This window comes from Lepidothrix coronata, unplaced genomic scaffold (genome assembly GCF_001604755.1).
Source record: "Lepidothrix coronata isolate B3197 unplaced genomic scaffold, Lepidothrix_coronata-1.0 Scaffold8, whole genome shotgun sequence".
NCBI classification, from domain to species: Eukaryota; Metazoa; Chordata; class Aves; order Passeriformes; family Pipridae; genus Lepidothrix; species Lepidothrix coronata.
In genome coordinates, this window is record NW_016690188.1 from 5,777,003 (window position 1) to 5,790,791 (window position 13,789).

General features: G+C 57.3%; 1 protein-coding gene across 1 annotated transcript; it reads left to right on the top strand.

Annotated features, from left to right (window-relative positions):
* The first annotated feature begins 5,118 nt into the window (after positions 1 to 5,118).
* On the top strand, positions 5,119 to 10,961 carry KAZALD1 (Kazal type serine peptidase inhibitor domain 1). Its single transcript, XM_017839793.1, has 5 exons — positions 5,119 to 5,174; positions 6,679 to 7,279; positions 8,356 to 8,516; positions 9,533 to 9,680; positions 9,895 to 10,961. Exons 2-5 carry the CDS (start codon positions 6,772 to 6,774, stop codon positions 9,978 to 9,980), a joined length of 903 nt encoding a protein of 300 aa, XP_017695282.1. The 5' UTR covers positions 5,119 to 5,174; positions 6,679 to 6,771; the 3' UTR covers positions 9,981 to 10,961.
* The last annotated feature ends 2,828 nt before the right edge of the window (positions 10,962 to 13,789 follow it).

Sequence of the window (13,789 nt, forward strand, 5' to 3'; positions counted from 1 at the left end):
TGCTCTCATAAATTAAAAATGAAAAGGTACAAGGCTCTTGCCAGAAAAATGAAGACAAATTTTTAATAGCTTGCCAAGACACAGGGAGATGGAGCGCACAGGAAAAATGAATTACGTTTTTATTATGTGTTTTATTGTGGTGTAATTGAACGGGATTATCTGAGAACACAATATATTTCCAGAGCAGTGCAAAGAAAACAAAAATAATGATGACACCTGCCTCGTCCCACACACACCACTAGGCTGCGTGGGGACACCCTCCATGTGTGCACTGGCTGGGAGCTGGCCCTGAGCTGCTTGTGGCCACAAGAGGCAGAGATGGGAATGGGAGGGACATGGGACCAGAGGCAGAGGGGCTTGGGGTGGCTGGGTCTGAGTGAATGGCCAGGCAGGGGCTGGGCTCAGCCCAAGAGCCCCCAGAACTGTGGGGATGGGATACATGGCAGGGTGGCATGGCAGTACTTGGCCACACAGAGCCACTGCATGTCTTTCACCGGTCCCCATACTCCCAGCTGCTTTTACCCCATCCCTGAGATCCCTTTGGTCTGTACCCCACCTGCATAAGCTGGCGTTGCTAGGCTGAGACATGACAAATTTACGTCTGGTGGGCTGCAGGTCTGGCATGCTGCCCTGCAAACCAGCCGTAGTGTCTGTCTTCTCCTGGAACTGGCAGCACTGCAGTGAGCGCCCACAGACTCAGTCACTTCACTGTGCCAGGAGGGACCTGTTTCCATGGGTGTCCTGGTTGGGGGCAGAGAAAACTCACTTGGCCAGTGAGTTCTGGGGGGCTGACAAGCCCAAAGGTGACAGCGCTGCCTCTGCAGGGGAGCCCAGGATGCAGCAGTGGATGCAGGGGAGCAAGGATGCTCAGTCCTTTCCCAAGATGGCTCATCACAGAGGTCAAGGGCCAGTCCCAGAAAGGCAGCAGCTGGATGTCACCAGGGGTGCTGGGGGTGTTGGGTGGCGCTGGGCTAGGGACATCGATTGGTCCCTGGCATCTTTAATGAGCTGCCCGACCACAAGCTTTAACCTTGCCCATAATGAGGGCGAGCAGCAGCAATTCCTACCGCCTCAGCCGGCTCCCCCAGCCTTAATGAGCTAATCAATACTTGTTCTCAGCTTAATTTCCAGCTAATTGCTCTTTAATGACGCCTGGAAATGGGCAGCCTCTTGTAGGGGGGGAGCGGGCAGGCTCCCCCTCCCTAGTGCCCATCCCCAGTGGCAGGGGGTGCTGGGGCACTGGTGGTGGGTCACCTTCCCTGGCTGCATCCCAGCCCTGCTGGCACTGCTGGAGGCTGGGGAAAGGGAGGGTGGCAAAGGTAACAGCGGGCACGGTGCCACTGAGCTGGCAGTACCCTCTGGAGCAACCAGTCTGGGGAGTCCATAGAGCCCTGAGCACACAGGGCAGCCTGAACAGAGGATCCCCACATCCCAGGAGGGTACCCAAACTCCTCAGGACACTACATTGCGGTGGGGGCTTCCAGGCTCTGCTCTTGGCGGGGCTTTTAGCGTTCAGGGGAATGGGGTGGTGGAGCTGAGGTGTCCATGCATTGCCCCAGGATCTGCAGCCTCCAGCTACAGGGTCAGTGTCACCGCAAGGGGACGAGGCCGAGGCCATCAGTGCCCTGGAGGTGGCAGCAGAGACCCCGCAGCCTCTTGCCCGCACCGCCTGCCCGCACCCCTGTAGCGGTAGCGCCGCGGGCAGGACCGGGGGGAGGCAGGGACTGCGAGGAGTGCTGCGGGGTCGGGGTGCGGAGGGAGCCAGGCGGGTCACGGGGCGGTGGGACCCGCTCTTACTGTGCCAGCACGGGGATATCCCCCGGGAATACAGCCCCCGCCGCCTCTTCGGTTCCAGATCCCGAGTTATATGACCTGCTCTTAGATGGGGCTTATGGGAAAGCCCCACGAAAGCGGCGGGATTCCTCCGGGGATAGAGCTGGCCGGGGACGCTGGGCAGACTGGGGACCGGAGTGTCCCTTACCACTTCGCCATCGCGCCTCGGGGCCGCCTGAGAGCCCCCGGCCCCTGCACACAGCTGCAACTGCTTCCCCAAGAATTTGCTGACGGATTAGTTCTTCAGAGGAATTCGCTCTGGAAAAGCCTAGAGAAACCTGAGCCTGGCTGCTTCCCAGCGCGGGTTTGGCCTGGCATGCAGATGGGGGGGACCTGCCTGCTGCCCATCCCTTGTCCCTGCAGTGGAGCCCCAGAACGTGGCTTGGGACCCCTCGAGAGCTGCGCAGCCTTGGTGTGGGCTGGCCAGAACCCGGCTGTGTCAGGCTGCTCCAGATGGCAGGAAACAGAGAGAAGCAGCAGTGTTTGACGCAAAATGAGAGAGATTTGGTGTATTATCAGAAGGAGACCCCCTTGGCCCCAGGCAGTGTGCTGGCAGCATTCTGCCCCAGCATCTCCGGTGACATTTGCTTCTGGCGTGACACAGGCCACATTCTCATCCCCACCAGGCCAGATCTGATGCTGCTCACCAGCCCTGCCTGACATGACGTGCATTGAGTCACTTGGCCCAGAGCTTTTTTTCCACAGTGGATTTTTTTCCTTGGCTTCATCTGCCGTAAGCCCCAGATCCCTGTGGGGTGGTCTGGGAGATCAGCCCAAAGCTGGGGGAGAGCCATGAGCAGTGTGGTACCCCTGATTGGCTGTGATGGCTCTGTCATCAGTGTGTCAATCTGATGACAGAGGTCTGGAGGGATGCCATGGATGTGGGTCTGCCAGGAGCATCCACGGACTCCTGGCTTCAATGGAACCATCACAAGATGGGAAAACAGTGGTATGGAGTAACCCAGCAGGGAGAAGGAGGAGGCTTTGGTGCTTGAGGCTTAATCTTCAAAGCCCAGTTTCAGGAGCTTCACTGGGCTCAGGAAAAGGGAGGAGAAAGGAGAAATAGATAGCTAGCACAGGTGGGGAGCCAGGAATGCAATTTATCCTGGTGCCTGGCCATACAGGGCTGTGACCACACTTTTCCCCAGAAAGCTGTGCCAAGCAACACAAGCCCCAAACCCCATTTGCAGCCAGGGGCCACGTTGATTGACTCAAGGTGTGACTGAGCAGAACTCCTTGTTAAGCACAGGTTTAGATCTTCCACCCCTCATTCATACCTGCTACTGTTCATTAGCACATTCAATAGTCTCATCAAGCAGCAGGTTTAATTACCTGCCAGGTTTGAGCTCCATCTTGTTGAGTTGAGGTGAGCTGAGCTGCCCATGGCTTTCAGGCAGTGGGTTGTGTTGCTCCATAGCTGGAGATGTTCCTGCTCAGATCTATGTTTGGATTTCACCTCTGGCCAGGGAATCTACATCTGGAGACTTGGCCTCTCCCCACCTTGTGAGCAGCTGATGCTGCAGTGATGCTCAGATAAATCCAGCCACGCAGAGGTCTTCATGGTGACCCCATGAAGACAGGGACATACCAGGTGCTCGAGCCATGGCACATGGCAGAAGGTCCTTCCCCACATGTGTGGAGAAGGACAGCAACATCAGGGCCTGCTCCCCTTGCCCTCCTGCCAAGGGCAAGAGACACAAATAACCAGAGACCATTGATGGCCTTCTTTTCAGTGGTGCCTGGGATTTAAGCACTGGCTCTATTTCTGTGCCAACCAGGAGCTTTGTGGGCAGAAGGTGGCATCTGGGGCCAGGCTTGCCCCACTGCTTTGCCCCCTGGATGGAGCAGGGACAGGTGAGGGTGTGTTTGGTGCAGGGATGCCTGAATGTGCAGGCAGTGCTTCACCCCAAGGTGGGAAAGGTGGCATGGTAGGGATAGCCCTGGAGGCTCAGCACCCCTGTCTGGGTCACCTCCAGTCTGTCTCCTCTCTGCTCAGGCTCTGACCCAGCTCTGGGGGTGCATGTAGGAAAACCTCAGCTCTTTCTGACTTTTTTCCTGCTCCCAAAACAGCTGCAGCCCCAGCTGCTCAGCAACTCATGGATGCCGGACCTGAAAACTTGTGGCATGTGGGGACCGAACTCCATAGGCTGGGCAAGGGAAGCCAGACAGGGAGGCAGCCCTGAGCCAAGGGGCTGGGGGCCACAGAGGGGGAGTGGGATGTGAGACTGAAGGCAGAGCTGCCAGGAAACCCCCCTCTGCAGTAGGGGCCTGGAGGGGGGGTTTGGCTGGCAAAGGCGGATTTAGGGGGGCTGAAGCCTGGCGCATTTTCCATCGTTAGACACGGCTGGATTCACAACATGACTGAGCGAAAGCCCTGGAACTCGGAATGAATTTGCAGGAGGGTGTTGGAAAGCAAAAGCAGATTTTTGCAGTGTGGTGAAGGAAACCAGATCCTTAGAGGGGTCCTTCTTTGCTTAAGCTTCACTGGGGAAGTAAATCCTACAAATTCCTTGCCTGGAGGAGAAGAGCTGGCTGTGTGATCCCCCGGCATGGCATGTGGAGCAATATGCAAATGTACAGCTTGTTTGTGCTGTCAAGTCACATGCTGGCTCCCCCATTCCTCAGAGCCAGGGAAACTGAGGCAGGGAGCAGCAAAGCAGCTTGCCAGGGAGGTCTGGAGCCCCAGCCCTGTGCATGAGGGTTTTGCACTGCTGTGGCGTGCAACATCCCCACCGTTGCTCCCAATAGCTCTGCTCCAGCCAAGGTAATGCCATTGTTTGCTCCCCTATAGCCTCTTCATACCTGGTTCCTGAAATGGGGCAAGTGCAGATACCCCCAGGAATTATCCCCCTATTTACTTACAGCAGCTGCTCAGCCTGTCTTTCCCAACCAAATTACAGGTTGAGAGATGCTTCTGACCACTTCCTTAGCTATGCTCACCCCTCCCATTCACTTGTCCCCAAGGACCCCTGCAAAGTTAGTTTCTGCCCCCCATCCCAGTCCCCTACTGCCCCTTGGATGGAGCTGAGCATTAGCCCAGCTCCCGCACACGGCCAGGGGTGACTCCAGCGTGGGGGTCTGCGGGGAGGTGCCGGGGGGCTGAAGCGGCAGAGCCCCGGCGTCAGGGTGCGGTGCGTGTCGGGACCCCGGCAGGGAAGGGGTGCCGGCCAGCCCGTGTCCCGGTCCAGGGACGGGCTGCGGGCCCGGAGAGGGGCGGGGGGATTCACGTTTCGCTGACATCACGGCGGTGCTGGAGCGGCCGGGGGCCAGCAGCCCCGGGGGCCAGCAGCCCCGCCGCCACGGCCACTGCGCACCCGCGGCCACAGGCACCGGCGCCTCCGGTAAGTGGCGGCTGATGGCGGGGTGGCTCACGGGGGACCCCAGGGGACGCCGTGCCCCTTCCCAGTACTTATCCGCCAGTGTCTGCACTCCCAACGTGGGGATCCAGAGACCAACTCTGCAGTTGCTCACCACCCTTTCTCTGGCCCCCCACATCCACCGGGGGATGCAGCCTTGCTTCGTACAGACTGGGGTATAGTGGGACGGGGGGGCCTCCAGCACAGGGACTCCCTGCCCCTTTCCACCCCTGGGGGGCTCGGTGGTCTCAGGTAAACGGGTCAGATCTTCACGGTTTGTTATCCGGGGGGGTGCATGTACGCAAGCCACTGTCCGGGCCATCCTCCCCACCCCACCCCAGCTCTGGGCTGCGTTAGTGGGGGGTGGTGCAGCTGGGAGGACTGCAGCCTGCTCCTCGGTGCTGTTCCCAGCAGGAGGGGAGGGGCTAGCCCGTCCACCTGGGTCCCCTCCTCAGCCCCGCTCGCTTATGGTGGGTCACCCTGGGGCAGGGGACTATAATTTCACCTCGTCTCAGGGAAGGCAGCCAGGGTGTAACTGAGAGCAGGGGAAGGATGTTCACAAAGGGGTTTGGTTCATTGTCACCCTCTCTGGGGACAGGCTCTGAGACTCCACATGTCCCCCCCAGCAGAGATGAGAAGCCTGGGGCAGATCAGCCCCTGCTTACCCCGGGTGGGTAATGCAGGCTTGGGGTTTGGGGACAGGGACCCCGCCGTGCTAGTACAGGCTGACCACACTGGGCACTGGGTCTGCTGTCAGTCCACTGGCTGCCCATCTGTGCACTGAGCTCCTCCATGCTCAGCCTCAGTTGCCTGTGTGATGACTGACAGGGTCACAAAGCCTTCCTAGGGGGTAGGCATCAAGTGGGTGATGCCTATAAAGAGGGGTTACAGTGCAGGGAGGGAAGGAGAACAAAAGCCAGGCATGACTGGGAGCATACTCCTGGCTTGGCTGCATCCAGCACAGAAAGAGCACCTTGTCTGCAGGATCAGCCACTCCGTTGTGCTTGTATGGATGGCAAGGGACAGAAAAAGGGCTTGTGACTCTTGAAAACTGATGGGTAAAGAAAAGGGGTGTGAGAGCAGCTTCCTGAGAGCAGTGAGCAGGTGAGGAGCAGGATACGAACCAGCTGAGCCATAATAATGTAGAGCAGCCTGTTCAGTGCCCCGCCAGCCCTGTGGCTCCTCAGGCCATGCTGGGGTCAGAGCAGACTGGACTTTGCATGCTGGTCTGCCAGGGAAGAAGAATGAAACCTGGTGGGGCTGGGGTCAGCAACCTCATCCGATCAGAAGTTGTACAGCATCTCAGGGCAGGAGCTGGTTGGGGAGCTCCAGGGTGTGAAGGATGTGGCTGCGGTGCTGGGGGTGAGAGAGGTGGGACCAACCCTCCCCTGCACATCAACCATCACTGCCACTCAGGGCAAGACAGCCAAGAGCCGAAGGGGTGGGAGACTCTTCCTGCACCAGTAACACACCTCCTCCCTCCTCACAGGCCAGAATGGCTCCTCAGATCTAGACAGGGAGGCCAGAAAAGTGCCAGAGATACCCATCCAAGTGACAGTGGGACTGGGATAGCGGAGCTATCATGAGGATGTCTGAAGTCAAGCCCCTCAGCTCCTCTTGCCTCGTGCTTTCCTTGCTCTCCTTGCACTGGGCTTTGCTCCAGCTGGGCCAGGCTTTTCCCAGCACCTCTGACTACCTCCAGCGGGGCTGGCAGCGGCTGCTGGAGGAAGGGGAGGGCTGCACGGAGTGCCGGCCGGAGGAATGCCCGACACCGCGTGGGTGCCTGGCTGGCACGGTGCGGGATGCCTGTGACTGCTGCTGGGAATGTGCCAACCTGGAGGGACAGATCTGCGACCTGGACAACACCAACCACTTCTACGGCAAGTGTGGGGAGCACATGGAGTGCCGGCTGGATGCTGGGGACTTGCATCATGGAGAGGTGCCTGAGCCCCAATGTGCCTGCCTCTCCCACCTGGCCCTCTGCGGCTCCGACGGAAAAACCTATGCCCAGATCTGCAGGTTCCTGGAGGTTGCCCATGCCCACCCTGATGCCAACCTCACCGTGGCCCACGAGGGTCCCTGCGAGTCAGGTAGTGCCCCTGGAGCTGCAGGATGGATGGAGGCTTGTACCTCTAGGGAATAGACGAGCAAGGGGGTCTGGCTTAACTGTTTCTCCTGACAGCAAACCCACAGCGTCCACAGGGATAAGGCAGCACTGGGGGCTGCTCCAAACAGTGTCAGGGCTCCCCTAGTCCTCCCATCCTGCTGATCCAGGGCAGCCCTTGTGGATCAAGCTCTTGGAGAGGTCTGGGAGCAGCTTTGCCAAGAGGGAGTGGGGTTTATGGGAAGCAATGAATCCTGCAGATGGGGAAGTTCCAGGGAATTGTTAGCGAATTCTTGGCGGCAGTGCTGGGTTCACACTGGCCCGTTGCTCCCGAGAAATGCTCCTGCCTCCTGCAAATGGAAACCTGGTTCTGTTTGACTTGGCTGTGTGATTTCCATCTCCCATTTAAGACTTAGCTGGGGGCTGAGAGGGACAGATTGGTAGGGAGGCTGTGTCCCAGCCTGCCCAGTCTGGCACAAGTCACCCAGTGCTGTCACCACAGCCTGAGGGGTGTCAAGGTTGACTTTATTTTCTGTAGATCATAATATTCTTGAGTTTTTTCCCAGGTGTATTTGGAGGGGAAGACTTCCCTTGACCTCTGGCTCATGCTATGGGCCAGATTGTGGAACAGATGTGGGTTGGAAGGGTAGTCCTCACTCTATCTCTCCAGGGAAGAGATGTGGAACCTAGAGATGTTGGCTTTGTCCAGCAGCTGGGGACCTGCTGACTCCCTTCATTGCTGGCATTAGCCCTGTGTCAGAGCAGAGGCCTTATTTGGCTGGAAGCTCATCTACCTCATCCATCCCCAGCTGCCTTGGGCTGGATGAGCACCCCAAGGGGCTGGGGAGGGAGTCCCCAGTCCCAGCTGTGAGGAGCGACCATGTTCTGGGGAATGGTGAGAGTCTGCCACGGGTGGGAGAGGAGGGGCATAGGAAGGGTCCCAGCATCTCTACGTGAACCAAATGCTGCTGCCCAAGAGACCAGCCCAGGAGAGCCCGTGGAACCTGCCAAGGGTGGAACTTCTTCTGAGCCCACCCTGCTCTCCTGTACCCCCCTCCCCAGAGCCCCAGATCACCTCTCCTCCCTATGATACATGGAACATCACTGGGCAGGACGTCGTCTTTGGCTGCGAGGTCTTTGCCTACCCCATGGCATCCATCGAGTGGAGGAAGGATGGCACAGACATGCTGCTGCCTGGAGATGACCCCCACATCTCTGTCCAGGTGAGTGGTGTGCCTAGGGCATTGAACACAGGCCAGGGGTGACCCAGTGCTTCTCAGAGCTCATGGACAACCGGACCTGACAGTGGTTGGTCATACTCAGGGGATGGCCAAGCCTGGCTGCCTGGGAATGGGAAGGGGTGACTGGAGGCTGCATACAATGAGGACTGGCTGAGCCAGGGCTGGTGTCTTGGTGATAGGAGCCATCAGCATAGCTCTCTTCTGCAATTTCCTCTATTAGTTTTTGAAGTTGTTCATATTTTTTAGGACCTGCAGAGGCCTGCAGCAGGTAGTTTCCCACCTCCCTGCCTTTAGTTTGCTCTGCTTGTTGGCTTCATTTGCAACTCTACTGGAAGGGCTAGATGAGAGGCCCTCCTGAGTGCCTTCCAGCCTGGGTTATCCTCTAGTCCTACAAGCATATCCAGGCAGTTCCTGCCCTTTTTTTCACATCAGCAGGACTCCCCTCCCAGAGCTGATAGGCCAGGGGTCAGCATCCTGCCTGTGGCCAGCCCCAAATATAGTGCCCAGCTGGGCACACCTAGCTATTAGAGGGTGTGGGCAGAGGCATAGGGGCTGTCCACCTCAGCCAGGCACCAATGGGGAGGAAACTATGGTGGGATGGATGTGGGAAGCCAGGAGAGCTGGTGGAACCTGGCACCATTGTGGTGTGACGTGCTGGTCCCCTTCCATCTTTCTGCCCTTCAAGCCTCCCCACAGCCTGTTGCAGGGTCCGACCAAGGATCTCCACCCCAGCAGGGCTACCCTGTCTGGTTGGAGGAGACTCTACTATCCTCCACCCCTGGCCACTGCACCATAATAGCAGCCTGCAAACACAGCTGCAGCACAGCTGGGTCAGGAAAAGCCTATTTATTCCTGTGGATAAACAGAAAATAGCATGGTTGCTGCCAGAGCAATCCTGGGACCTCACTGCCTGCCGAAACAGGGGACTCGGGACTCTGTGGCACAGATGCCCCCTTGTTTCTGCCACAAGAGCTCACCAAAATCCCTCCTTCTTGCAGTTCAGAGGTGGCCCTCAGAAATATGAAGTGACAGGCTGGCTCCAGATTCAGGGTGTGCGGGTGACGGACGAGGGCACATACCGCTGCTTCGCCAGGAACAGCATCGGGGAGGTGGTGGCAGTTGCCAGCCTGACTGTCTTCACACCGGGTGAGCACTGTGTCCTTGTCCCCATGCTCTTATGGGGACGAGTGAAGGGATGTCTGGGCCGAGTGCAGCAGTACAGTGGGAGCTGTTGGAGCACAGGGCTGTGCTGGGGATGCCCCAGCAAGCTGCTATGCATGGTTTGGCTCTGGTCCTTGTGGGGAAGGGGACAGGTACTGTAGGGCGGCAATGTCACGTTGTCCCCATGCTGCTGTTTCAGACCAACTCAACCTGACAAGCTTTTCCCTGCCGAAGGCCCATGTGACACCCGAGGACTACGGGGACAGTGAGGAGGACTACTACTAGCCCAGAGACAGGATGTCTGGCTGCAGGGATCACCTTGCCCACAATCACGGTTCCTTTGTGTTGGGGACATCTCTGGAGCAAGCACCCTCTAGCCCAAAACTTCTTCTCAAACAATCTTGGCACACCAGCTTGTTTTTTAGGGTGGGGGATAGGGTGACACATCGTTTCAGGGTGCTTGGGGAGGGGATACTGGCTGGTTGGTAGCACAGGGCTGGGACCAGGGGCAGCTCTGCCTGGAGCAGGGTGGGTCTGTCCTCTGGCACTGAGTGGAGACACGGTGGCAGCTGGGACACTGTGGGGACAGCTGTGCCGTGTGTGATGAGGACTTGGTGCCGGGGGTGGAGACAGCTCCCTTTGGGAGAGTGAGGGCAAGGCAGGGGCATCACTGCCCTGTAAAAAGCATTTTTGGGGAAGCTGGAGCAGAGGGTTAGGACCTGGCTGTGGTATCCAGTGTGTCATCCCCATGTCTGTTCTGTATTCCTTGAGCACAGAGACAGCCCGTCTTCTCCCCAGGATTTAAGGAACCTGCTGCCAAAACATCCTTCTCTTCTGTTTTGTTTTTTAACCAGAAAAGTACTGATTTGAGGAAACCAGACACTTGTGGCTTTCAGTGCTGTCTTTTCTCCAGCCCAACTACCCTTGTGGTCAGAAACACTTTGGCCTTTTTTGACTGACTTCATGCTTTCCCTTCCATGAAGCTCTTTTCTTTGCCGTTTCAGTTAATGTTATTTAAAATAGACACGTAGGTCAAAGCCAAGAGGCCAGTTGGCTGTCCTACATCCACAGGGATGATTATGGGGGTGAGGGAAGGTGCAAACACTGTGGATGCTACCTTGTCCACTGCGGGGGTGCTTGAGGTGAGGAGCCCTCCTGCCCATTCTGGTGCTCACAGCTGGTCCTGGTGTGGGTCCTGCCCTTCTCACCCCACATGGGGATGGGGGTGCCATCTCCTGTGCAGTGGGGATGCATCAAGCCATGTAATTGTACCCCCATCACTTTGGATCCTATCCCACTGCTTTCATCTTGGGGTCCTAGGCTCTGTGACACTGGGGCCTCCATCAAGGTGACCACAGCCCTGTCAGTATGGAGCAGCTCTGTGCCTAGGTGAGGAAGAATAGGGAGGCACCAGTTTCTACTGGAAATGCTATCTTTAAAAAAAAAATCCCACCTACCTCCCAGAGCTGGTGATTTAGAGCAAACTTTCATTTGTGGGAAGCATGGAAAGGAAGCTCAGAGCTGCACTGTGCTGCTCTGTGCCCAGAAAGGGCTGTCAGGACCCCTTCCATGGGCATTCTGGGGCTGAGCTCACACTCAAGGGATGCTTTTTCCCCCAAACCAGCAGCATATACAGGACTTCTGGGGCTCAAAACCTCCATATGGACCAAACCACTCCCAGTTACTCAGTCCCCGCTCCAGGGAGGTCCAGAGCTGTGGGCTGAGGCAGGAAGCCAGATCCCATGAGGAAGAATTTGGCCAGTCCCCAGGCAGGAGCAGGCAGGATGCAATGAGGCTGGTGGCTAGGGCACCGCACTACTCTCCTTCACTTGTTTTTTCTTTTCTTTTCTTCCTCTTTCTCTTGAGAGCTGGCTCAGACGACTCAATTACAGCACTGAAACCTGAACAAGCAAATAAAAGGGATTTGTCTGGAGTTGGCAGCAGAGCAAAAATTCCTGCAGATAGTGAGGCTGGGCCAGCCCTGGCCCCTGCACCACAGCCTGACAGGGCACAGCCGTCAGCATTGCTGCCCTGCCTGCTGGAGTGCCTGCCCTCTCTGGTAGCAAATCCTTTTTCAGCTGGGGAAATGCAAAAGCCATCCATGTCTCAGTTTTGCCTTCCCTCTAACAGGGTAAGAGCATCCTCCTGGGGCTGCTATGTCAGAGCCAGAGGGTGTTCAGGAAGGACCAGGGACACTAATGTGACATTGATTTTTATTTTGCTTTTTTTGGGTGTAAAATCTGCTTTTGGAGAAGCTGGGCCAGTTTTACCCATCCTGATCTCCTCCCTGTTTTGCACACAAATCAGCTGGTGGAAGTGGGCCATGCTCAGGCTGAGGCTGCCATGGGGAAATCTGAGAGTGTCCCAGAGCTTCAGCAGGCAGGAGCTGCTCACTGGGCTCTCCGCCGGTGCCTGGGGCTGGCCCCTGGCCAAGGCTGCCATGCCAACCCTCCTCAGGGCCAGGCTCACCCTGTCCGTGTCGGCACAAATCCAGGTCGTGCAGGGTGTGGATGCAGCAGTGGGCTGGCTGGGGAGTGTCATATGGGCCATGCCCCCATCCCAGCTCTCCATATGCTCTGCAGGATGATGCCATGCATTGGTATCTGCAATTTGTTCTCAGCCCTTGCCATTCTCAGCTTCACACCTTGTCCCTGTGGTACCCTGGCAGGGAATGCTGTTGGCTCCTGCAGGAAGGGCAACAGGGATGCGGTGACTGAGAGAGGGGGAAACTTGAGCAAGAGCCCTTGGCCAAAATTAACCAAAACAGGGGCTGTGTCTCACTGTTTCCTCAGATCCCAGTCTGGGAAAGGGCTGTGTGACTGGCAGGCTGGAGCTCAGCCAGTATCTGGGCTCTGCTCCCTCCAGGATGAGGGGCAGCAAAGTGGCTCCAGGGGCAGAGAAGGGGCTGGTGTCCCCTCATCCCAGCTCCCAGTCTTGCCATTTCCAGCCACTTAAAAATTAAAGGAGCCAATATTGCTGCACGGCTGGAATCGGTCACTGCCACAGAGCTTAATTGAGGTTATTTGTTGGCTCTAGAACATTTGGTCACCTCTGCTGCTGTCTGCTCGAATGTTTCCTGCAGCCCCTGCCCCAGCGAGGGTGTCTGCCCAGGCTCTGCAGATGCTGTCCTCAGCTCCAGGAATGTGGAGGGTCCTGTGGACCTGACCAAACCTAGTGTCCATGTGGGGACAGAGAGTGTGCCCCAACAGGATGCAGCACCAAACTCTTTTGCAGGCCGATTTTTGGGGTGGTTGCTTTCTGGGGACAGAGAGGGCTGAGTGGCTCCTGCCAGCCCGGTGCCTGCACTCAGCCCAGGGACAAGGTCAGGTGGACTGGGAAGTGCTACCATGGCCACAGGATCGGAGCACACAGCCGCACAGGCACCTCCTGGGATAAGCAGGTTGTGGGTACCTCCCAGGGCACCACAGGTCACTGTGAGCCTGTGTACAAAGAAAGAGGGGCTTATCCTGCCAGCACCTGAAACACCCTGAAGACACATATTAATGGAGCCAAAACCATGTGGTTAAAAACTGCCCTGCCACCATCAAGCATTTTGGCCACCCCCATTGTGGATTCACAGCTCTGGGTGCTTGGGGGAAATTCAGGTAAAACAGCACCCCCAGCCTCCAAAACAGCTGCTTTCTGCCCCAAAGCTGCAGCTGGGTTGCACCCAGCCCCTGCTCCAGGCTGGTGGGGCTTCAGCACTTCCCACCACTCCAGCCTTCAGTGCAGGGGTGCCATCCAGGACCCCAGATCACTCCAGAAACCACCATGGGCCAGAAGATGGTTGGTGGCTGACCCAGAGATGGATGACCTGACACACCTGGTGCCTTCCTCATCTTTACACCCCCTCAGTGCTGCCCAGCACTCACCTGGAAGAAGGAACTCTGAGCAGTCACCAAGCCACAGGGTTTTGTGGTCAGCCAGGAAACTCCACCAAGTTTGGCAGGTAAATATACTCCAGTAGCAAACACAGGCTGTCTTGACCTTCCCTTTCCTTGGGGGTATTAAGACCTGCCCCTGTCTGGGCCTGGGCAGGGGGCACACAGAATAATAGAATGGTTTGGGTTGTAAGGGACCCACCTTGTTCCAAC